Genomic DNA, 21,853 nt, shown 5'->3' on the forward strand with positions numbered 1-21,853 from the left:
GTACACGTGTACATCGAAGTCAAAGGCTGCTTCAGTTTCTTCCGCTTTTGAAGTGGTATCTCGAAGTTTGAGTTCCGAGCGAACACAGTGGCAGGGACTCTCCACGCCTCTTCTCGCGTCACATCGACGCTGTCGCTTGCGCAGCAAAAACCAAGCTTTGATTGTTCACTTGCATTGACAAAACGGTTCTTGTTCCAAAAGTAGGCAAACGTGTGAGGTTCATTTGCATTTGTTGAACGCAGTGGCACCTCAGAAATGTAACTGAGGGGAAAACGAATACCCATAGGTTTCGTTGACGAGCTTCCGTGAGCGGGAACAAGTTGCTGAAACAATCCGCCGAGGTGGTCGCTCGTCTCTTTTTAAAGGACAGTTTTGAATCATCTTCAAATCAAGATGTACTTCTATTCTCCGGTTGCTTTCTTATCTGTAGCACTGTGTCCGTCGGGTCCGATCCGAAGTGAGCCAACTCCGTTCAGAAAGGCCTGTTTCAGCTGCTCACTCGGGAAGACAATCGGGATCGCGGAACCTGAAACCATGTAGATGGCAACGCACGGTGTATTGTCCGCTTCGAAAGCATCGACCCGCTTCAGCTCATCGCCGAACAAAACACCGTGGATCTGTTCCAGCGGAACTGTCTTGCCTTTTTCACCGGCTTTTAGGATCAGCGCTGTGCGAGCTCTGTTTAGTTTAACGATGCATCGAACGCTGCCACCGTCACGGTGCATTAAGCAGCATATAATTCCTTCGGCAAGAAGCGCCGCTGGATCCTCCTGGGAAACAGCAGGAAAAAGACACTGTCGAATGCTGCATGTACGGAGCACCGCTCTCCGATCGCGCGGTTGTTGTATCAGAGCGCAAGATTGCTTCGTAGGTTTCTTTGAAGTCTCGCAACAACACCGTAATCAGACGTGTGCTATCCCCAGCAACAAGCCTCCAGGATCGACTCCACGTTGCATATCCATGTACCGCAGGCATTGACACAGTTTCTCTCTAGATATCCCAATATTTGGGTTGCGTCGCTTATGTCATGCAGTGTTCTGCGTACGCAAACTCACATGTCAGAAAGGAACCGGTTCCTAGGAGACACCTCAAGGTAGTACGTATGTACGCGTAAAAGTCACGCCATTCGTCCACTGGGAGTGTGAGTACGGCGTCACCTGTAGACCATTCCATGGAGTGTAAGACCGTGAACCTTTATCTTATGTGCTCACACAGATTCAACAACAGCTCTACATAGGTACGCAGGCATCGCTCAGCTCTGAAGTTTCGTCGGTGTGCCTCTGCGGTAGATCTTGTGGTCCCAGATGCTCGATTTCTCTTCTTGAGTGGACACCGAATCATCATGAGCGAGACATACATTTCCGTGCGCACAGAAGCACACTCAACTGCAGATGTATGGATACAGAAATGTAGTGTGTATATACGTATATATTCATATATATTTATATATATATATATATACGTGGATGTGAGTAGTGTGGTACGACACAGAACATACGTCGTACACGTGTACAAGGGGAAACACCTGTACGACTCGTGTATGTATCGATCGACCAGCAGAGGACCGAACGTCGGCATGTTGCTCTCATCACAGCGAGGCAAATCTTACCTTTCCTCTGTGCGATGCATCTAACGAATCACCCGGTACCGTAAGCTCGTCGTCAGGTTGCTCTCCGCACCACGGACGGCAACCATCAGGTCTGACACAGCAGATAAATGGCGCTAGTGCTTCAGGCAGCTTGCCACTTTCCGACATCTTCGCCTCTGATGGATTTCGTCTTTCCATTTCGGTGCAGGAATCTCTGTCTTTCAACAACTGCGTTTCATCCGAATGCGGCTTGAAGACTCTTTCAAGTCGACCGTGAAGATGGCTGTTTCCCAAGCCAAAGTGGGCAAGGTTACCTCATAGAAGCTTCCACGGGTCTAAAAATTTTCAGTTTCACGGCGCTGTTGACACGGAGTTGTCCAGCACAAAGCCGGCCGAACGCCGCTGCATCGACGCCGCACCGGACCAATCTCCCACTCAACTGCAACCTTTCTGTACTCTTCAGGTCTGACGAAATCCAGGAGATGGGAACTCGAGAGATGGCCAACTTATTCTGCAGGCGAGAAGACTCTGTGACGGACGGAAAAACGCTAGATGTACGCGGGTCATGCAACCCGCCGACGACGCATCAGCCAGTTGACTACAGGTATCGCATGCAGCCTGCAAAAAGCCTGGAGGGTCTCCCTGCAACTTCCTTTCAGGGACCTTCACCGACATCGAGAGTGCGAGAATGACTCGAACTCTTGCGGAAAAATCCGAAAATGAATGACTATAGTGAAGAGAAAGTACGCCACTGGCACTTGGAGAACAGTTGTACGCTCGGCCGGGCCTCCCTGTGGCAGCGAGCTGCCCACGTCGATTCAGTCCCAGTGAGGCTGGAGGGCTGCACACCTTCTAGAAGGCGGAAAGCAGACAAGAAGTTCCACACTTCAGAGCATGGAAAAACACAACAAATACGGCTCTATTACTGGTGCATTCTTTGCAAGTCGCGGGGTCGGTTCAAGAGGATTCGTAGTGTCGGGCGTTGCGCTTCATTTTCTTCGCACACGCGTGAACAGTGTGGGCGACCCAGCTGGCTGAGCGCAGTACTGTGCTGAATTACCCCGCCCTAACGTAAAAGGATTGAGAAAAACTTCATGCTAAGCCATAAAGAGTGTCCACCAGCTCACTCTGTCTCTGCGGAAGATGCTCTAGTCTTACGCCACGAAACCCTGACCGCCTGCTATTTAAGCCAATCCGCAAGCACTGTGCCGTCCATCCTTCCAGCGAAACACGTTGGTGCGCACTTCAAACGGTTCGTAAAGGGCAGGATTAGATGTGTACATCCTTGGTGTGCATTTTCTTTAAGCAGCCCAACCGAGTGTTATCTCTTTTCGACACCCTCGGCTTATAAAGGCGAAAACTCCACGAGGACCTAAAAAAACTCCTTTACTTGGCAAGCCCGCCTCCTCTTGCTGCTTGTCTGAGTCTAGGAACTTCATCTGCGTATATGACTCGTTAGCATATGACAGTGGCTCGATCCACCGCGGTTGCAAAACCAAAATCGGCGAGGGTCAGGAAATGAAAACTTGCATAAAACGTTCTCCGTCAAAAAGAGTCGACCAGAGCGATATCGCCGTATACCCCAGTGGAAGTTGCGGCTTTCGGCTTATATAAGATATCTACGGCCTGCGATGCACCCCTCGGGTGGGCAATTCGTTCCCACCCCCCAGAGACACGGTCCCGACCTCACAAAGAGTTGGGGGCTGATAAATCGCGACTTCGCGTTGCGAACGAGGGAATGGGCCGTCTCGCAGAGGAGTCTGGTTTTTCCTGTTGCCGTTGCCGCCGTGAGGGGGGAAACGGCACCAATTGCTGGTCGGGCGTCCCAGTGTCCTCGTCTGCTTGTGCCGTTTTCGTGGGTTCTTTTCCTGGAGCAGCGTCCGGAGCTCTCTCTCACAAAGGTTGTTTTCCTTCTTTGGAATCTGTATTTTGTTTCTTTGTCTCCCCTTCGTCCGTTTACCGGTTCCCTTCACCCCCGCCCCGTCGTCAAAATGGTACGTCTTCACTAGTTTTTCGGGCCCACAGTCCGGCGAAGGAACGCAGCGAATCCTCTTGTCTCCCGTGACTTCTCAGCAGTTTTCCAGAAGATGGGAAGATTCTGTTCAGGAAGAGCGAAATGTTCTTTGTTTCCACGAAATATTAATGATTTTTCATCATTCATAGGACTGCAATGGCCACGTGATGCGCGGGTTCTTCCCACAGCTCTCCCGTCCACCCCGTAGTGGTGTTGATTTACGTCCTAGTTTTTCCAGAAGGAAAGTCACCCAGCATACTCAGGATAGTTGTCTCGAGCATCTGTTCCATTAGACTACCAGAACGCTAGTTGCTTTGCGGGACGCTGCCGAAGAGCACGGCGAATTCACAGGCACACAACTGGTTTAGATTTGTTGTGGTGGCCATGTCTTCTCTGTTGGTAGTTACAAGTTCGGCGGTAATTCCTTGTATCGAGGACAGTCAAAAGAATTTTCCCCAGTGCATATTTGTTTCATTCGGTTAATGTATTTTCACGGTTTGTATTCTGGTTCGTGTCTGGTGCCACACTGGGTCCGCAGTCGAGGCGATGACGCGGCTTTGAGTAGGATAAGAAATAGAATTCGAGGGTGCGTTAGAGGATTCGGTATCCGAGACCGACGCTAAACGCGTAGACTACCTTGTATGTGAGTGAGTTGTCTGTGCGTTCAATTGCTTTTAAATGTCGGTTGTCTCCCATGTTGATGTGGCTGATACGTGAGCGGAGTATGCGTGAACGACGTTTCGAGTGGCAGCAGTTTGCTCCAGGGAAGAAATCTTGTCGGTCGTTCCGTTCCAGTGAAGAGGATGGAACTTTTCACAGACGAGTCACTTTATTTGCAGTGTGATCCGCACCATTTTTCTGCCGCGGGTTTCCTCGTGCGTGTCTCGATTGTCGTGTGCGTGTGCACACAGTTCGGTGCGAGGTTGGATTTCGGCATCATGTATTGAGTGTGCTCGCGTTTTGTGTTTTTTCAGGTGAACTTTTCAGTGGAGCAGATGCGTGAGATTATGGGCAATCCGAAGAACATTCGGAACATGTCCGTCATTGCCCACGTCGACCACGGAAAGTCGACGCTGACAGACTCCTTGGTCTCGAAGGCCGGTATTATTTCCGCTAAGGCGGCCGGTGACGCACGTTTCACAGACACCCGTGCGGACGAGCAGGAACGCTGCATTACCATCAAGTCGACTGGTATTTCCATGTACTTCGAGCACGACATGGAAGACGGCAAGGGTGCGCAGCCGTACCTTATCAACCTTATCGACTCTCCGGGACATGTCGACTTCTCCTCTGAGGTCACAGCTGCCCTCCGTGTCACTGACGGTGCGCTCGTGGTCGTCGACACCATCGAAGGTGTGTGCGTCCAGACCGAGACTGTGTTGCGTCAAGCTCTGGCTGAGCGTATTCGCCCTGTTCTCCACGTGAACAAGGTCGACCGCGCTCTCCTCGAGTTGCAGATGGACGGTGAAGAAATCTACCAGACCTTCTCCCGAACGATCGAGAACGTGAACGTCATCATATCCACCTACAACGACGAGCTGATGGGAGACGTCCAGGTCTACCCTGAGAAAGGAACTGTCTCCTTCGGTAGCGGTCTCCACGGCTGGGCCTTCACCGTCGAGCGCTTCTCCAAGATCTACGCGAAGAAGTTCGACGTCCCCAAGGAGAAAATGATGGAGCGTTTGTGGGGCAACAACTTCTACAACGCCAAGGAGAAGAAGTGGACCAAGACTCAGAGCGAGAACACTCGCCGTGCTTTCTGCCAGTTCATCATGGACCCGATCTGCACTCTCTTCACCTCCATCATGAACGACGAGAAGGAGAAGTACACCAAGATGCTTGGCAGCTTGGGCATTGAGCTCAAGGTGAGTTGTGGGCTAGCTGCTCAGGAGCAGCGCGTCAGTCAGATGCGGAAGCGGCCCCCCCCGAGCTGAGTCGCAGTTGCCTCGTTTTGGCTCTTTGCCCACTGGGAATGTCGTCCCCTGACTGGGCGCGGTCAGGTGTGCTTCCGTCGCCGTGTTTTGCTGCGTTTTTTTTTCAGGGTGACGACAGGGACCTGACTGGCAAGGCGCTCCTGAAGCGTGTGATGCAGCTTTGGCTTCCGGCCGGTGACACTCTTCTGGAGATGGTTGTGCGCCACTTGCCTTCTCCGTTCGCGGCTCAGAAGTACAGAGTCGAGAACTTGTACGAGGGTCCGATGGACGACGAGGCTGCTCAGGGTATCCGCAACTGTGACCCCAACGCGCCTCTGATGATGTACGTCAGCAAAATGGTGCCGACCTCCGACAAAGGTCGTTTCTACGCCTTCGGTCGTGTGTTCTCTGGCACTGTCGCGACTGGCCAGAAGGTCCGCATCCAAGGCCCGCGCTACGTGCCTGGCGAGAAGACCGACTTGTACATCAAGAGCATTCAGCGCACCGTCATCATGATGGGGAAGTACGTCGAGCATGTCCAGGATGTGCCTTGTGGAAACACCTGCTGCCTGGTCGGTGTTGACCAGTACCTGCTCAAGTCCGGGACGCTGACGACTCTGGACACCGCTCACAACATTGCGGACATGAAGTACTCCGTGTCGCCCGTCGTGCGTGTGGCCGTGAAGCCGAAGGACAACAAGGAGCTGCCGAAGCTCGTGGAAGGTTTGAAGAAGCTGTCCAAGTCTGACCCGCTGGTCGTTTGCACAACCGAGGAGTCTGGTGAGCACATCATTGCCGGGTGCGGTGAGCTGCACGTCGAAATCTGCCTGAAGGATCTCCGCGACGAGTACGCACAGATCGACTTCACCGTCTCCGACCCCGTCGTCTCTTACCGTGAGACCGTCTCTGCTCCTTCTCACATGACTTGCCTGTCCAAGTCGCCGAACAAGCACAACAGGCTGTACATGGTTGCCGAGCCGTTCCCCGACGGACTGGCGGACGCCATCGAGGCCGGCCAGGTCAACGCTCGCGACGACCCGAAGGAGCGCGCGAATGCCTTGGCTGAGAAGTTCGACTTCGACAAGAACGCAGCCCTCAAGATTTGGTGCTTCGGTCCCGAGACGACTGGCGCCAACATGCTCATTGATACCACTCAGGGAGTGCAGTACCTGAACGAAATTAAGGAGCACTGCAACTCGGCCTTCCAGTGGGCCAGCAAGGAAGGTGTGCTCTGCGAAGAGAACATGCGTGGCATCCGCTTCAACCTTACCGACGTCACCATGCACGCTGACGCTATTCACCGTGGCGCTGGCCAGATCATGCCCACTTGCCGTCGTGTCCTGTACGCCTGCCAGTTGGCGTCTGCTCCCCGTCTCCAGGAGCCCATGTTCTTGGTTGACATCACCTGTCCCCAGGACGCCGTCGGTGGTATCTATTCCACCCTCAACACCCGCAGAGGGCACGTTTTCCACGAGGAACAGCGCTCCGGTACTCCGCTTGTCGAAATCAAGGCGTACCTGCCCGTCGCCGAGTCCTTCGGTTTCACCACCGCCCTCCGTGCCGCCACTTCCGGACAGGCCTTCCCGCAGTGTGTGTTCGACCACTGGAGCACCCTCAACGGCGACCCTCTGGAGAAGGGCTCCAAGATGGAGGAGCTCGTCCACAACATCCGTACCCGCAAGAACCTGAAGCCTGAAATTCCGCCCTTCGAAAACTACTACGACAAGCTGTAAGGCGGATGTCCGTGAAGGTGGAGGGCACCCAGCCGAAGCGCGGCGCGGTGCGACGCACTGTCCCTACACTAAAGCCGAGTGTGTGGGAGACGGCATGCCTGTCAAGCGGTTCTTTGGGCAACTGCAAATGCCCTGGCCCTGTGGCGAGTTGGGGCCATGTAGTCGGCGTCGAATACCACGTGACCATCCATGTACTAGATCATTTGTTGATCTGTCGTCGCAAGGACCTCGCTGTGAGTCGTTGCTGGAGTCCTGTTTCTGTCGCACACGTATAGGTTTTGAAGCATCGTGAGCACGTATGGTGTGCCCAACCCGCAAGACGTGTCATGCGTTTGTACTTGTGGTGGGGGCGGAAAATGGTTTCTATGTACGCATATACGTGTATGTTTGTGTACATGTGTATACGTATGTGACACAAGTGCCTTGTATGTTTGTGGGGGCAGACTGACGATGCGTGAGACGCCTGGTTTCTCAAAGAGACAGCGTCTGGTGCACGAGTGATGCGCTCTTTATTCCTAAGTGTCGTTTACTGCGACCTCAACGCATTCGACCATGACGGTTATTTAGGCCTCCAGGACCACAGATTTGTTCAGAAGAAAGTCGTTTTTTACATTCTGCGCCGGTACTGCGCTTTTGCGAAGCTTTACATCGTACGCCTAGATCCACACCTACACGTGGGTACGCATTTACACAGTTTTTACCAACAGAATTGCTAGAAAGATCCCACTTGTCCATAGACCCCTCGCGGTGGCAACCAACGACCACACCGATGCGCCTTTTATGAGTGAAAATGAGGCAGGAGCAAGTGTCGCACAGAGTATCCCCGAAGCTTCGAACTGCTTCGTCGTCATTCCACAGTTTATGGTGGGTCCGGAGCCACAATTTCAAGATGAGTTACGCCTTTTCTAGTCAGCGGATCTGTGTTGACTATCTCGACTTCTTGCGATACCGACAGAAGAGTCCCGGTGTTCAGCGATACTATCTCGCTTACATTAGTAACAGCGTTCGTAGACAGCGACGACCACAGACAACACAACCAACTTTAGACGATACAATAAACATTTGTGTCGTGTTCATCTGTCGATTACACTGGTGCATGTGTGCTCGATCGAGTGCCGTGCGTAGAGAGTGTGTTTGAATGTCGTTGATCTAGGCGCTGTAAGTCTGCAGTGATAAATCTTTGCCAAAATAGTAAAGTAAAACAGTTCGTCCGCACGCGCGTGCAGCTCCCCTCTTACGCGTATGAATGTGGATGCGACACTTTAAATGTGTGGATGTATACATACGCATTCGTCTGCTTTTATCGTGGGTTCTGGTAGCAAGTCTTTACGCGACCCGCTAGCGCTGCGGCGATAGCTATTCGCGACTACCCGGTGCTCGCTTTCTCGGTTAGAATAGAGACGGATAAACCCTTGTCACTTTCCTGCACGAAGGAACGCGCCGGTCCTACAACGTACTGGCCTCCGTATGCGTGTATATTTTCGCGGTTTCGCCGTCCGAACTGTCCCCACCGCCCGTCAAAAATCAACGGTGTCCGAAAAGGCGAGTACATACGCATGTGCTCCAGATATGATGACGGCATGAGCACCTACCACGCACGATTTCATCTTTAACATCATCGGACAGTAACAAAGCGAGAATCGTGTTCTTCAAGATTTGGGTCTTTGTCGTTGTATGAATCCATAACATCAAAGTCTCGCGATCGGGAGCGGTCACTGTTGACCGAAAATTTCGCGAAGACCTTTCAAAACAAATCGATCCTCACTAGCGGCTGTACTGAGCCAGTACAAGTGGTCCAGAGAACTCGCGAAAAATGCTTGGGTTCGGTACAACGACTTCAAAAATCTAAACAGCACACGGTAAGTGTTGTGCATTGAGAGTCCAGAAATTCACAGGACAAGGGTAAAAACTCTATGACATGAGAAGAAAACAAACCTGTTTTTTGTGGGGCGAGCCCCGCTACATATACGCATGTGCATTTAAAGAAATGTGGAGATGTGGGCACGTAGACAAGATTGTACGCCCCCGCGGAAACCACGGAAATTCTACAGACAAAGCGCCAGACCGGTGCCTGCGAACACTGGGGAAGATACCGCTAGTCGCTCTACGTCATGATATAACGCATCGATTTCTGGACTTGGACGACGACGTTGATCGCTGCACGACAGCCACAAAGATAACACAACAAGCGAGGAAGGATTCTTTGCTGTTGAAGCTTCCGCCGGATGCGCGTTTGTTCGACAGAGGTACACTCTTTCAGTCGTGCGGCATAATGCAAATTTCACAAAATAGATTCAATACAGGCTTGCAGTGTTTGGTTACAAAATAAGCAGTGAGGCCCCGAATCCGCCTGCCCCCGTCAGCGTACTCTACCAGTCCTATAAAAAGAGATAGGAACGGTAGAGATACAGAACAGTTGCCGAAATACAATAGGTTCAGGTAATGTTTGTTCTGCGAAGTAGGTCTCTTGCACACGCAGTCAACTGCATTGTTTACAAACGTCTTCCTGTGTGATGTAGTGAGCACTACAGTGGCATACGATCACTTTTCGTGGTGAGTGTGCGTGTCAATCGCCTCCCTCCGTAGCTCGTTCGACGTCTTTCACTGGTCTCCCGATATACGAACTTACTTGCTGCTTTGTTAACTGCGGCGCGGGCGGCCCTAAAAATAAAAACAAGGTACAGTCGTAGTGCGTTGCTTTCAGAGGTCAGTCCGCAAGAAGGCAACACAATATACTCATCCCGAACTTTCGCCTGAATCCCTCTCTTTATCTTCCGGCGGACACACCATCAAGCTTCTGGCCGCTGAGTCGTTTCTCCAGACGGAACAGAAAATGCACTGGGATCCTGATTTCGTCGTGGAGTGTGGTTTGACGAATCTGCAGCGTTGGTATATCGTTTTCTTTTGAGCTTACCTTTGGCACTCGAGGCGGCACTCTTCGCTACCTTTGGTGGTGTTGTTTTTTCACCTCCAGAGGAAGAGACGGAGCTGTGCAATTTGAAGAGGTGGAAACTTCGAGCTCGTTGCTGCTTCTCTCTGCGAGCCTGTTGGACTCTCTGACAGTCATGGTCTTCCTGAAGACGGTGCTTCAAACAAACATTCTGGTCGCATGCTTTGCAGTGGTAAGTCGTGATATCTGTGAGGCGCTGAACCGCAGACACAGTCTCACCCAGCAAACGCAATAATAAAATCATTCGAGTCTACACACAAACATGGCGTTACTTGCCTCTTCGAGCCTCTAGGCCACTACGCCTGAGTCGCCTGGTCAAAAACAGCCCCGGCACGGATACTGGGTGGCGGGAAGCACCTGAACAGAAACGCACTTTCTACATCCAACAGCTTAGTGGAAGGCGTTCTCTCTCCGAAAAGAACAGAAGGGTCACTCTCTTCTATGTACCCAGCTGGCTGTTTTCAGGTGTATGCCTTGCATTGACGTGTCATCCCCCACAGCCTGACAGCTGGCGTCGTTATAACGACAGCAGTTCATGAACAAGCGTGCGCATGGGTGAATCACTCCAAGTGGACCCTTTCCCAATGTGTCCAGAAGAAACAAAAACCCATCGGATCAATTTTCCAAACAGGCTGACGCGCTGCGGTACTTGCCTCTCTGCAGCCTCTGATAGGGCAGGCGCAACCCCTCAGCTGACGACGTCGTTCCTCGTACTTCTCCGGCTGGCACGTCGGCCTGTGTCGTTCCGCCGCTGAGGCCTCTCCTTCTTCATTTCTCTGACGAAAACGAAACACAAAAGGGGAATCTGGCAGCAGGGTATACGAACGAGCTCTTTCATCTCCACATCTCTCACGGTAGTATTGCCTGCGACACGTGTCGCTGAGCGTGGCTGCGGAAGAACCGCGAAAGAGTTGAGAGACAAGCAGAGAAGTCCTTCCTACGGAGTGGTTACAGAAGCACCTCCTAACATGTCAAGACTGCCGTTCTCGTCATTGCAACTGGCCCGCTGCAGTGGGCGCTCTCGCATGTCCCAGTGAGTAGAGACGTCACACGACAGCAGTACGTCGAAGAATCATGTGGAGGCAGGAACGCCGGAACCGCAACGCACTGATGGATGTGTCAAAGCATGTTCGAAAGTAACAGATCCTATACTTTTTGGGATGTGGTATGCTTTGTCGAAAACTTACCATGGGAATGGCTTCCAGACACGTCGGGCATACGTACACACGCCGATCTCCGGAGCGAATTCGCGGGCAATTGTGGCTCTCCGGAACGTAGTGGTCAACGCAGAACTGAGAAAGCGGGTGAAAAGGAAGGAAGAGACTACACTGGTGATGCAGGACGAGGAAAATCCGGAGAGGAAATGGGTGCGGTGCTGCCAGAGCTAAAAAGAATTTGTTCACTACGCTGAACAGACTGTGAACATGTCCAAGGCACGCCAATCGATGCAGCAGTATCCCGCATTCCCTCCTTGGCAAGCCCCTCGAAGCCCAACAGGGTGTGTCCTCCAAGTGACGTGTCTTGCCCTCGAGAGGCCAGCATTAGAAACTCACCACTTTGCCGCATTTGTTGCAGTGGAACGGAAGGAAATCCCTCATGCCACACAAAGCCTGACTGCAGACGTCGCCTTTATCTGAAAAGACCGCCATTATGGAAAAAGGGGATGCCGAACATACAAAACCTTCTACACACGAATGAGGTCTGTTTCTTGGACCGGGTCTTGCACCACGCCAAAACGCGACATTAATCAGGTGTCATCTGATCCCTGACTACGTCACGAGTGTAGAGCGCTTGCGGAGCATGCTGATATAGAAGGCTCAGCTGCTGTAAGGATATAAGACACAGGGTGCCTTCCACCAAGCCGCGGGTTGTCCAACGTCTCGTTCAACGGCCTGTAACAAACGGAGTGGTGGTTTCTCGCAGCTCCTGAATCCAGTCGGAGAGCAACACTTGTATACAAAGGTTAAACTTTCCACCTTCCACTGGCGGATTCCGCAACAAGAAGCAGAGGCAAATTGCAGCACGACCACAGCTGGATGAGCCATGTGACAGTTGCTGGGGCGCGGGTGGCTCAGGACCAAAGATCAAAGGACGCATCCACACTCCAGGGCACTTGATGCATGCACAGTTGGTGACAGTCCAGTTAACGATACACGCCTAATGAATTGCAGTCAGGCCGACAACGCATTTCTTAACGGCAAATTCGAGTTGACAGACGCCATGGGTGGAAGCAGGCAAATCGCCGTAGAGGTGGATCATACGAACGACGATCACAAATCAGCAGTGCTCAACGTAAGGCTTACTCACCAAAAGAAGGCTGCCCGTTATTTGTGTACGTTGTATCTGGATGTAAACTGTGCTTTGAAAGAGTGTAAAATGGGCAGATCAGCGGATGCGAGCAGTCTACGACTTTTCGGCCAGCCGGTTACAACTGCATGCGGCAAGGCAGGACCACGATGAGCTGGTCACCACAGGCCAGCAAGCTGCCAGGGGGCTACAAGTCTGACCTCCGCTTGACCGACGATACATACGTAAGAACGCACAGCATGTTCCTTATGGAAATTCAGCAAGGAATGAGTGTCCTTGAATTAGTGTTTCTGTAGTCAGCTATCAACGTGCTCAATATGCGCAAGCCCCGGGCTCGGCCTCGCCGTCATCGGGACAATCTCAAATGTAGTACACTACGATCTCATGTTCTTCATTCCGTATCTGTCGCCAAGCGTTCCACTATCTCTGTTTGCGTGTGCCTCCTGTGGGAATATTGGAGCGCATTACTCCTCCATTTGCCGATATCGGCAATTCTATTCGAACATATCTAAGAAGGTGTGTAGCCCTGGGGCGAGATTGGGGTACGCTTCCCCTTTTCTTGCGGGTTTATTGCTGAAAGGGCGTCAACCCCACGGTACCGTCCGTATTCTGAATGTTTTTTCACGTTGAGTGAGGGGGAATGAAAACAGTAAATGTGCTCGGGATCTGACTTGCCTCCCAGCCCTACTGTACGTACAGTACAACTGTCAGTGTAACACCATCCACAGCATGCATTCTGTCAGTTTCCATCGTGATCTGCCTCTCTAGCCGAAGGCGTATGCTGGGATAAAACATGGTTCCTTAAGTGTTTTCTTCATGTTGAGTGGGCGAAGCCATGGGTTACTATTTTGCGATCATAACTGTGTTTGTGGGACTCTTCTGCGCCGGAGCAGCGGAGCTGGAATTTTCGTTTTCTCACACGCCTGCTTGTCATATTCCTTCACCAGAAGACTTTGAAGCAGTAAGCGAAAGAACAGTTGTGAGGATTTTCTCGAGACTCATATGAATTTCCCCCAGGGATGCGGCCCAGGAAACTCATGCGTCAAGCCGTGTTATAAGTAAACCAGCGATTCCTTGCTGTTTGCGTAACACATAAATAACTAGTTTGCCTTGTAGCCAGTTTTTGCCGACCCAGAGGCCTACATTTTACTTCCAGGGGCTGCCGGCAGAAGAAGGTTAGCACTTTGAACCGTTCGATAGGCTCCGAGGAATAGCATGTCTACCGAATCAGATGTCTGGATAGAGGTCTTGTCGTTGCTGCACCCACCTACACTGTGTAACGGAGAGCTGTTGGAAGTGTTTCATCCAGAAAAACGGCGTTTTGGCTCGTTTTCTATCACTCCAATCACAAACGAAGGTGAGCCGTGCAAGCATGTTTGGGGCCTCTCTTCTCTACAGAAAAACACCTTGACCTTGCAGGTATGTACATTGTGGCAGTCTTTCAGGTATGCAGCACCTACATAAATTAGAGAGAAAGTGGAACAGACTGTCATGTGTTGTTTAGGGAAGACGTGCGGAGAGCGGAGTACTAAGTATCCAGAAGTTCTGTATCACTAAGTTTTGAATAGTAGATGACTATCGATTCAGCGTGCTCCCCCGCGAACATCACTCCTACACGCATGTCGTGTCAACATATGTGTGGCTTTGTCTAGCATAACTCCAGCAAAGTAATTTTTGAATGCTTTTACACCTTCACATACGTTGTACAAGTCCATCTACACCTCCCCTCTACTCTGAATCGGCGGGTGGACAGTGACCTGTTAACTATATTTCATCAACTATCTCACTAAAGTCAGCACCTCAATACAGTATTTCGCGCATTGTACAGGGAGTCGGCACGAGCGTCAGACAGAGTCGCTATGACGCTCCGGTCACAGCAAAACGCAGGTGTTTGCAGAAAAGAGACCAAGTTCCCTCCGTTTTGCACTGGAACTTGCATGTCTATATGCTGCCTAGGAGTTTCCAAAATACGAATCATCCTGATACTTTGCCCGAAAGCGTTCGCACTCCTGCAATTCCGTCTACGCATCGTACGGGAGCAACTGAACAGGACAAAGACCAATTTCGTTGTCCGGCGGCACACACAGTAAACCAGATTTTTCTCGGTTCTGCCACCACTAATCTTTCGACTCAGTTCCCAGGCTGCGAACGTGAGCTCTAATCTCAAAAAAAACCATGCTACAGTCTCAATGCTGTCAAGACAAAGTTGGAAACTTGCGTTGAAGACGTGTTGACTTCCGTCAGTTCCGGAACAAGATGCTCCCTGTCCGGGATTAAGAGCGGACGTGTCGCCCGTTGTGCACTGGCACCGACAATAATAGGAAACGAGAAAACATTGTTGCTAAAAGTGTTGCGGTGAACGTAATTTCGAGTAGCTGCAAAGTACGTCCGTCTTCCGCCTTTCTCTGCAACTTCTCGGCGAAAATTGCGTAGCCAGACCGTAAACTTCAGCGCACATGCAACCACCATTAACGCTGTGTTTCACGCCACACTCGACCTTACCAACGCTGGTAGCCGGCGAATTGGAGGGCAAAATTAGTAAGCCTTGATCTCCGCCAGTCAAAGTGTTTGGGCACTAAATGTGCAAAACTGTGAAGAAAGACTCCCTAACTGGACTACTTGCTAGCGACTTTGATTCAGAGTGTCGTTAACGACGTGCCCGCCACTGTCGTTCCCACCTCTGCCCACACACAGGCACCACCCTTTGTGTCACGATCTCGAGTGCTGTCTTCGACTTCTCTTCTCGTGTTCCCTGGTCCTGTTGTTCATTCGGCGACGTGCACGCCGTAGCACTCACCCTAATTCTGTTAGACTCTCTGTCATACTGTCTCCTGACTGGAAAGTGAATGGCACTGCGTATATCCGTCTCCTTTCTTGCATGAGGTTTTTTTTCGACAGTCTTCCCTCTTGTACACACTCGGCCGGCCGTGAATCCCCGAAGCCAGAGGCAGTCGGTTCGTAATGCCCTGAAAGAGACATCCTGACGGTATTACTTTCATATGTTTGGGGTGCTGTAAAGGCGGGGTTATCCAGAGTCAGAGTCCACGAAAGAAGTGTGGAAAACCGTCACCGACTCTACAAGCTCGTTGAGCGCCGTTTCGATCCGTACTCCTCGCCACCATGATTCGTCCACAGGGTCCCGTCCTTGTTCTCAAACAGAACACCAAAAGAGAACAAGGCAGGAAAGCACAGCTGGCAAACATTCAAGTAAGGTTTTCCTTCGGGGCACGTCTTCAGTCAGATGCTCTTCTCTCTGCATGGCGGTATTGGGAGACAAGGCCTTCGTGAACCATCCCCTGCGCAAGAGAGGGACGGAATAACGCTAAGACAGCGAAAGAGACGAAAGGATGACCGAAGAGCGACACACGGATGCGGGGGGAAGAGGAGGATCCTGAGGGAGGCATGTTGACGGGGGTGCGGGAGGCCGGAAACGGATGCACGGGAGACAGGAACGTGAAGAGGGGTGGCAAAAGACTGAGAAAGGAAAGGCGACAAAGGAAAAAGGTCCAACCTGCATGTGGATAGGGCGGTACTTCCCCAAGGCAGTCACAATGTGAAACGGCGCCATTGCACCGGATCTGTGTGTGTGTGTGTGTGCGGGTGTGTGCTCGCACTCCTTGCTCGCCACTTGGCAACACACGCAATTCCAGTGCACTTCATGTTATCGAGTCTCTCCCTCGAACTCAGAATGCCAAAGAAAAAGTCGATGACGCACTTCCGTAAGGTGTCTTTCCCGGGGCGATTCCCTCGCTGCTGGCTGTGACTCAATCGCTTTCGTGGTCGGAAAGTGCTCAGGAAGTTGTTGACCTACACGCCGAGTTCTTTTCAGCGACAGAGAACGCGCTACCATCCACGTGGATGCGCCGGCCGCGCTCTGCGGATGTTCTTTGCAAAGGTGGCTGACACCCTTACGAGTGTAGGAGGCCCAGAGACTGTACAGACACAACTCGGTTCTGTTCACAGCTTCGTTCTGTCGACGCGTGTGTTCTGCTTGTCTCTGCAGGCCAGCAAGGCCATTGCAGATATTGTCCGCACGACCTTAGGGCCGTCTTCGATGTTGAAGATGCTTCTCGATCCCCTTGGAGGCATTGTGCTCACTAATGATGGAAACGCGATTCTGCGTGAGGTAGGTTGCTCTGAACATGGACAACTGTGTTGAATTTCGCATAAGCAGTTTAGAAGGCGTGCATCGTAGAGATACTCGAGTGCGCAGGTAGTCAGTTCCTCTGCTCCGTGAGAAACCACACGACTGTGGACGTCAAGCCTTCGCGGCAAACACGGAGACAAATGCAAAATGTCGACTGTGGCGAGTCCTGAATGGGTGCCATTGCTTGTCGTCGACTGTGGACTCTCTGTCAGAAGAGAATTAGCAATCGAGATACTTTCCTCCGTTTCTGACAAATTTAACTTAGGGGAACCAACAGGGTCCACACGTGTGTAACCGAACACATTGTGTGCTTACCTGTGTACATAGATGTAGCGTATACATTCATGCATATGCAAATATGTCTATGCACATTTGGATACACGTAGACGCATTTAAAGATATGCGACACTTTGCCCTTGACGGAGACGGGTATGGGCTGTTGGTGGCGACCGCTGTGTCCCAATTTTCTTCGGTTTCTGGGTGTGTCTTCTCAGGTGGATGTGCTTCATCCAGCGGCGAAGACGATGATTGAGTTATCTCGCACGCAAGACGAAGAAGTGGGCGATGGGAGCACGAGTGTGGTTGTTCTTGCCGGGGAGGTTCTTGCCGGGGCCGTCGATTTGTTGGAGAAGCAGCAACTGCATCCGTCAGTGATTTCGCACGGCTATGTGTTGGCTTTGGAAGACACTTTGAAGTACATGAGCGAAATCGCGATCGACGTGGATGTCAGCGACGACGCGAAGCTGCGCCAAGTCGTCGACGCCTGCCTCAACACAAAGTTCTCTTCTCGCTGGGAAGGTCGTATCAGTCAGATGGCCATTGATGCTGTGCGCAAAGTCGAAATCAAGCTGCCGAATGGCAAGAAGGAAATCGACATCAAACGCTACGCCAAAGTCGAAAAGATCCCTGGAGGCGACCTCGAGGAATCCAGAGTCCTCGACGGCGTCATGGTCAACAAGGATGTCACTCACGCAAAGATGCGCCGATACATCGCGAACCCCAAGGCAAGTTAGGGAGGAAGAGAGGACAGTTCCTACAGAGGGAGCGAAGCAGACAGAACGGAAGGACGCGCGTGTGCAGAGACTCTTTCTGCTCAAGGGTATCGAGGCGGACTGTCTTACTAGGGTGGGAGAGAAAGGCAAAAGTGTGACCGCGGGGCGAGTGACATCTGCGCCAAGAGAACACAGAGGGATCTTCACGAGAGACGTCGCGATCGAGCACCAGAGGAACAAAGTGAAGAGAGCAGCGAATAATTCTTTTAGAACAACCGTATCTCAGGAAACCATGCGTCCGCATCTACGCATTTGCTCAGTTTTTTTCCGTCATGTACACCATGGAGGTGTCTATATATTCAAGATGTGATTTGCACACTTGTAGAGAGGGACATCTTCACATGCACGCATACATATATATATATATATATATATGTTAGTGGGCACGCATTGACAAGTGTGCCTGGTTGAAGTGGGAGTTGGCGTCGCTCTGGAGATGCACGCATACATACGTATATATATAAATACATATATATATATATGTACATGCGCATGCGGAGCTGGAAACTGGCAGTGGCGTGTTGTCTTCTTGGTTTTTCCCCTCAGGTTTTGTTGCTGGACTGCCCTCTGGAGTACAAGAAGGGTGAGTCTCAGACCTACGTGGAGATCACGAAGGAAGATGAGTGGGCGAAGCTGTTGGAACAGGAAGAGAAAGAAGTTCGCGCAATGTGCGACGACATTATTGCTAGCGGGTGCAACCTGGTCATCACCGAGAAAGGCGTCAGCGACTTGGCTCAGCACTTCCTCGTGAAGGCAGGCATCAGCTGCATTCGCCGTGTCAGGAAAACTGACAACAATCGCATTGCCCGCGTCACAGGAGCCACCATCGTCAACCGCACAGAAGAAATCACAAAGGAAGACGTCGGCACCAAATGCGGACTCTTCGAAGTCAAAAAGATTGGTAAGGCGATTCTTGTCGCACTTCTTGGAGATATCGCCCCGGCGCCCTCTTGGACGCTCCCGTTCTGAACTGCATGCTCTTGAAGCACATGCATGCGCTTTGCAACTCTGCGGTTGCATGCAAGCTCTTTATTTATTTCCTTGAAGAGGGTCCGGTGTGGAGACATGTCGCGTCATCGCTTCTGCGCAAGAGGAATGCGTCCGCGTGTGTGGGTGGTGGAGCAACAGAGAGAACAACAAAGTGAAGAGAGACTGTGTAATGAGGAAGATGCACCGAGGAGAAATGACGACGCAGAGCACGTGCCGACGATTTGCCCACGGATCCTGCCGTTGCCCGTGGAGGTGCGTGCAAATCTGTTTTCGCTGAGAACGCATCTGCATGCTGGCCTAGATTTGTCGTCGTGTGTGCAGGAGATGAGTATTTCACGTTCCTCACTCAGTGCAAGGAGAAGGGCGCGTGCACCGTCCTGCTTAGAGGCGGCAGCAAAGATGTCCTCAATGAGGTTGAAAGGTACGCTTGAAAAGGAAAAAAAAGCTGCTTCGCAAATACACACAACCCACGCGACCGATGAGACTTCCAGCATGTATCCTCTCCAGTCAGGTGGCTCCACTTCCGATCCGGCGGCAGTACGGTTGCGTCGAGCTAATGGCTATGCATGCGTGTACATATATATAGATGTTGTTTCACGTTTGAACCTGTGTATGCAATGCAGACATACGTGGGGGGACAGGGGAGAACGTGAAGACAGGCTGTCGATGCATGCAAGCGAAACCTCTAGGGTGGAGAAAAGCACTGTTTTCTCGCCTGATTAAAAACAGAGAGGCCTGCCTAAAGGGCGAGGTATCAGTTTTGAGAGTGAGCGTGCGATACGTCGTTTCTCAGAAACCTGCAAGATGCAATGAACGTGGCGAGAAATATCATGCTCGAGGGCAAGCTGCTCCCTGGCGGTGGGGCAACGGAAATGGCTATCTCGGCGCTCCTGCTGGCGAATGCAAAGAGTACGGATTTCTTTTCGATGCTCACAATTCCTACTTCACCGATCTGTCTCATTTACATCTGCCTCCTCTCTACATATGTGTATGTCATTATATGCGTATCTTTGTAAGGCTCGTTGTTTCCTGGTGACTGGCGGGAGCTTTTGAACTTGACGTGCAAATATTATGTACGTTTATACATGCCAGCGTCCTAGTGTCGGCAGGGTGTGTGTTTCGTGTCCACATACGCTGTACGTCTGTGTGCAAAGCGAAGATCATTGTATCGACGGAGAACGGTGCACATGCAAGACGTTTCGGTGAGTTGTCAGTTTATCCTGCGTCTTGCCCAGTCCAACGCAGGGGCAATATCGCAATTATTGTGGCGAGGAGACGCGCTTCTTCACACTGGAGCATGGACTGGGACTGATGGATTTTTTTCGGAGCTTTGTCTCCTTCCGAATGCTTTCAGATGTGGAGTCGGTCAAGCAATACCCGTACAAGGCAGTTGCCAATTCCCTTGAGGTCATCCCAAGGACTCTGGCTCAAAACTGTGGTACAAATGTCGGTAGGTGTCTTTTAAATACTTAAATATACACGAGTATTCATGTACATATTACACAGAGCTGTATACCTATGTACCTTCACTTGCATGAGCGTAGATGCGTATGTAACAACTACGATAGACCCGTACTTGTACGTATGCATACATTATTTGTGTTTATGTTTGTGCATGTGTGTTGTAGCGCTCATGAGGCTTTTACAACAAAGTGTGCTATACGTTTATTTACATATCGAGGGATGCGACAAATACTGTGACACATTCTTGAAACGAGCGACTGGGAGGGATTGCCTAGCGGAGTAGTGCAACTGTTCTTTCCATTGGAAAGGATAACTGCTTGTCCGGGAAGAAGTGAAACCCAGTAGAAGCACGCATCTCGAGGAGCGGCAACCTTTGTCTTTCTTCGCAGTCAAAGTCATGACTGAACTTCGCGCAAAGCACGCCTCCTGCTCAGGCGACAGCACCAAATGGGGGGTCGATGGCGAGACTGGTGCGATTGTCGACATGGTGGCAAAGCAAGTCTGGGACAGTTTGGCTGTCAAGCAACAAATCGTGAAGACCGCCATTGAAGCAGTGAGCAATCGAAACCGGAAGGAGGGAGTGTTCACATTGATGCGTGCCTGTGAAGACCAGTGCGTGGTTAAATGCAGAGCGTCGTTCTGTATTTACAGTCTTATTCACTTATATCTATATGTAACAACATATGCCGACATATGTATATATGTGTGGATGTGGGCGTGTAGACGAACAGATATGTGCGAGTTTCTGTTCACATGTATTCACGGTTTATTTTAGTGGGCCTGAGTGGGCGCATCAAAACTGGTGATGTGGTACCCGTGTCAGACCCATGAGACTTCCTACGCATGTAGGGGCATCATCTCCGTGGCGTTTCTCCGGAAAAGACGTGGAGGTCGCCACTCGTGGAGTCAACAGTTGATCTGTGTATGACAGAAGCTGGATTCGGTTGTGTTCTTCTACACTCGAGCGTGTGAATGGGTTTCGTGATATGGTTAAGTGTCTGTCTCTGTAGAGCTACACGTATTATGGGGGGTTATGGGAACGTAGGCGTGCATGCCGCGTCTACGCGTGACCGGTCTGCTTGATTGAGGACAGAAGATAGGATGTAGTGACCAGAGGTGTTCTGAGCATTAGAAGAAAGCATATTTTCCCGAGTCAAAACGGCTGGATTTTCTCAGGCGGCGATGCTCCTGCGAATCGACGACGTTCTTTCCGGCGTCAGAAAGGAAGGCGGAGGCGCTGGGGCGGACAACATGGACGCGGACCCTGAGACCTTCGGAGATTCTCGCGATGGATGAAGAATGTGTGCACTTCGGTCATCTCCTTGAGATTTACGAGGAGGATGCCCAGTATTTCTCCGTTTGTCACCATCTGCCATTTCTCTGCCTGTGTCAACTGTCTTTCTCAAACTCTTTGATTGCCGTTGAAAGAATCTGTGCCCCCTGAATATCACTGTTCATTTTGCGTGTGCGCACTTTTAGATATCCGTATGCTGCTGTAAACAACTTAAAACGTCAATTCAAACCGTTCTCCTGGTCTCACCCGTTTGGCTGTTTGCATCTATCTGTGGTTATCCCCGTTCTGCGTGAAATACCTCCTAGATGCGGACACAGGGCGTTTGCAGTCTCGCACCTGACACATTCCGGGGGTAGACTTCGCATGTATCAGGGCAATTGCCTATGACGACACTGGCATTT

At 51.2% G+C, this 21,853-nt stretch overlaps 5 protein-coding genes across 5 annotated transcripts; 3 read left to right on the forward strand and 2 right to left on the reverse strand.

Moving 5' to 3' along the window:
- Positions 1-40: 40 nt before the first annotated feature.
- ISP4 (IMC subcompartment protein ISP4) lies at positions 41-3,095 on the reverse strand. Its single transcript, XM_018779336.1, has 2 exons — positions 1,610-3,095; positions 41-770 (listed from the first exon to the last, which is right to left on the reverse strand). Exons 1-2 carry the CDS (start codon positions 1,784-1,786, stop codon positions 402-404), a joined length of 546 nt encoding a protein of 181 aa, XP_018637272.1. The 5' UTR covers positions 1,787-3,095; the 3' UTR covers positions 41-401.
- A 109-nt stretch (positions 3,096-3,204) lies between these two features.
- Positions 3,205-7,925, forward strand: TGME49_205470 (translation elongation factor 2 family protein, putative). Its single transcript, XM_002367737.2, has 3 exons — positions 3,205-3,582; positions 4,577-5,467; positions 5,644-7,925. The coding sequence occupies exons 1-3, from the start codon at positions 3,220-3,222 to the stop codon at positions 7,246-7,248; spliced, it is 2,859 nt and encodes a 952-aa protein (XP_002367778.2). The 5' UTR covers positions 3,205-3,219; the 3' UTR covers positions 7,249-7,925.
- Positions 7,926-7,941: 16 nt separating this feature from the next.
- On the reverse strand, positions 7,942-12,576 carry TGME49_205460 (AN1 family Zinc finger domain-containing protein). Its single transcript, XM_002367736.2, has 6 exons — positions 11,752-12,576; positions 11,386-11,490; positions 10,852-10,974; positions 10,163-10,394; positions 9,878-9,909; positions 7,942-9,405 (listed from the first exon to the last, which is right to left on the reverse strand). The coding sequence occupies exons 1-6, from the start codon at positions 11,845-11,847 to the stop codon at positions 9,358-9,360; spliced, it is 636 nt and encodes a 211-aa protein (XP_002367777.1). The 5' UTR covers positions 11,848-12,576; the 3' UTR covers positions 7,942-9,357.
- A 161-nt stretch (positions 12,577-12,737) lies between these two features.
- On the forward strand, positions 12,738-14,325 carry TGME49_205450 (hypothetical protein). The gene is made up of 6 exons (XM_002367735.2): positions 12,738-13,466; positions 13,523-13,563; positions 13,622-13,680; positions 13,737-13,862; positions 13,925-13,950; positions 14,010-14,325. The coding sequence occupies exons 1-6, from the start codon at positions 13,341-13,343 to the stop codon at positions 14,067-14,069; spliced, it is 438 nt and encodes a 145-aa protein (XP_002367776.1). The 5' UTR covers positions 12,738-13,340; the 3' UTR covers positions 14,070-14,325.
- Positions 14,326-15,079: 754 nt separating this feature from the next.
- TGME49_205440 (CCT chaperonin gamma subunit) lies at positions 15,080-21,717 on the forward strand. The gene is made up of 9 exons (XM_002367734.2): positions 15,080-15,712; positions 16,509-16,631; positions 17,147-17,656; positions 18,251-18,605; positions 19,016-19,115; positions 19,488-19,603; positions 20,049-20,144; positions 20,548-20,711; positions 21,335-21,717. Exons 1-9 carry the CDS (start codon positions 15,626-15,628, stop codon positions 21,452-21,454), a joined length of 1,671 nt encoding a protein of 556 aa, XP_002367775.1. The 5' UTR covers positions 15,080-15,625; the 3' UTR covers positions 21,455-21,717.
- The last annotated feature ends 136 nt before the right edge of the window (positions 21,718-21,853 follow it).

The sequence above is a fragment of the Toxoplasma gondii genome, chromosome VIIa, assembly GCF_000006565.2.
Source record: "Toxoplasma gondii ME49 chromosome VIIa, whole genome shotgun sequence".
NCBI classification, from domain to species: Eukaryota; Apicomplexa; class Conoidasida; order Eucoccidiorida; family Sarcocystidae; genus Toxoplasma; species Toxoplasma gondii.

What these genes read in the sequence shown, in the direction of transcription:
- ISP4 (XM_018779336.1), bottom strand. Translation starts at nt 1,786, where the DNA reads ATGGAAAGACGAAATCCATCAGAGGCGAAGATGTCGGAAAGTGGCAAG. An exon ending in ATGCATCGCACAGAGGAAAG is followed by an intron (nt 771 to 1,609) that starts GTAAGATTTGCC and finishes GCTGTTTCCCAG; the next exon opens with GAGGATCCAGCGGCGCTTCT.
- TGME49_205470 (XM_002367737.2), top strand. Translation starts at nt 3,220, where the DNA reads ATGCACCCCTCGGGTGGGCAATTCGTTCCCACCCCCCAGAGACACGGT. An exon ending in CCCGCCCCGTCGTCAAAATG is followed by an intron (nt 3,583 to 4,576) that starts GTACGTCTTCAC and finishes GTGTTTTTTCAG; the next exon opens with GTGAACTTTTCAGTGGAGCA. An exon ending in GCTTGGGCATTGAGCTCAAG is followed by an intron (nt 5,468 to 5,643) that starts GTGAGTTGTGGG and finishes TTTTTTTTTCAG; the next exon opens with GGTGACGACAGGGACCTGAC.
- TGME49_205460 (XM_002367736.2), bottom strand. Translation starts at nt 11,847, where the DNA reads ATGGCGGTCTTTTCAGATAAAGGCGACGTCTGCAGTCAGGCTTTGTGT. An exon ending in CTATCAGAGGCTGCAGAGAG is followed by an intron (nt 10,395 to 10,851) that starts GCAAGTACCGCA and finishes TCTGCGGTTCAG; the next exon opens with CGCCTCACAGATATCACGAC. An exon ending in TGCCGCCTCGAGTGCCAAAG is followed by an intron (nt 9,910 to 10,162) that starts GTAAGCTCAAAA and finishes TTTTATTTTTAG; the next exon opens with GGCCGCCCGCGCCGCAGTTA.
- TGME49_205450 (XM_002367735.2), top strand. Translation starts at nt 13,341, where the DNA reads ATGGGTTACTATTTTGCGATCATAACTGTGTTTGTGGGACTCTTCTGC. An exon ending in CACCAGAAGACTTTGAAGCA is followed by an intron (nt 13,467 to 13,522) that starts GTAAGCGAAAGA and finishes AATTTCCCCCAG; the next exon opens with GGATGCGGCCCAGGAAACTC. An exon ending in ACATTGTGGCAGTCTTTCAG is followed by an intron (nt 13,951 to 14,009) that starts GTATGCAGCACC and finishes TGTGTTGTTTAG; the next exon opens with GGAAGACGTGCGGAGAGCGG.
- TGME49_205440 (XM_002367734.2), top strand. Translation starts at nt 15,626, where the DNA reads ATGATTCGTCCACAGGGTCCCGTCCTTGTTCTCAAACAGAACACCAAA. An exon ending in AAACTGTGGTACAAATGTCG is followed by an intron (nt 20,145 to 20,547) that starts GTAGGTGTCTTT and finishes CTTTCTTCGCAG; the next exon opens with TCAAAGTCATGACTGAACTT. An exon ending in TGAAGACCGCCATTGAAGCA is followed by an intron (nt 20,712 to 21,334) that starts GTGAGCAATCGA and finishes GGATTTTCTCAG; the next exon opens with GCGGCGATGCTCCTGCGAAT.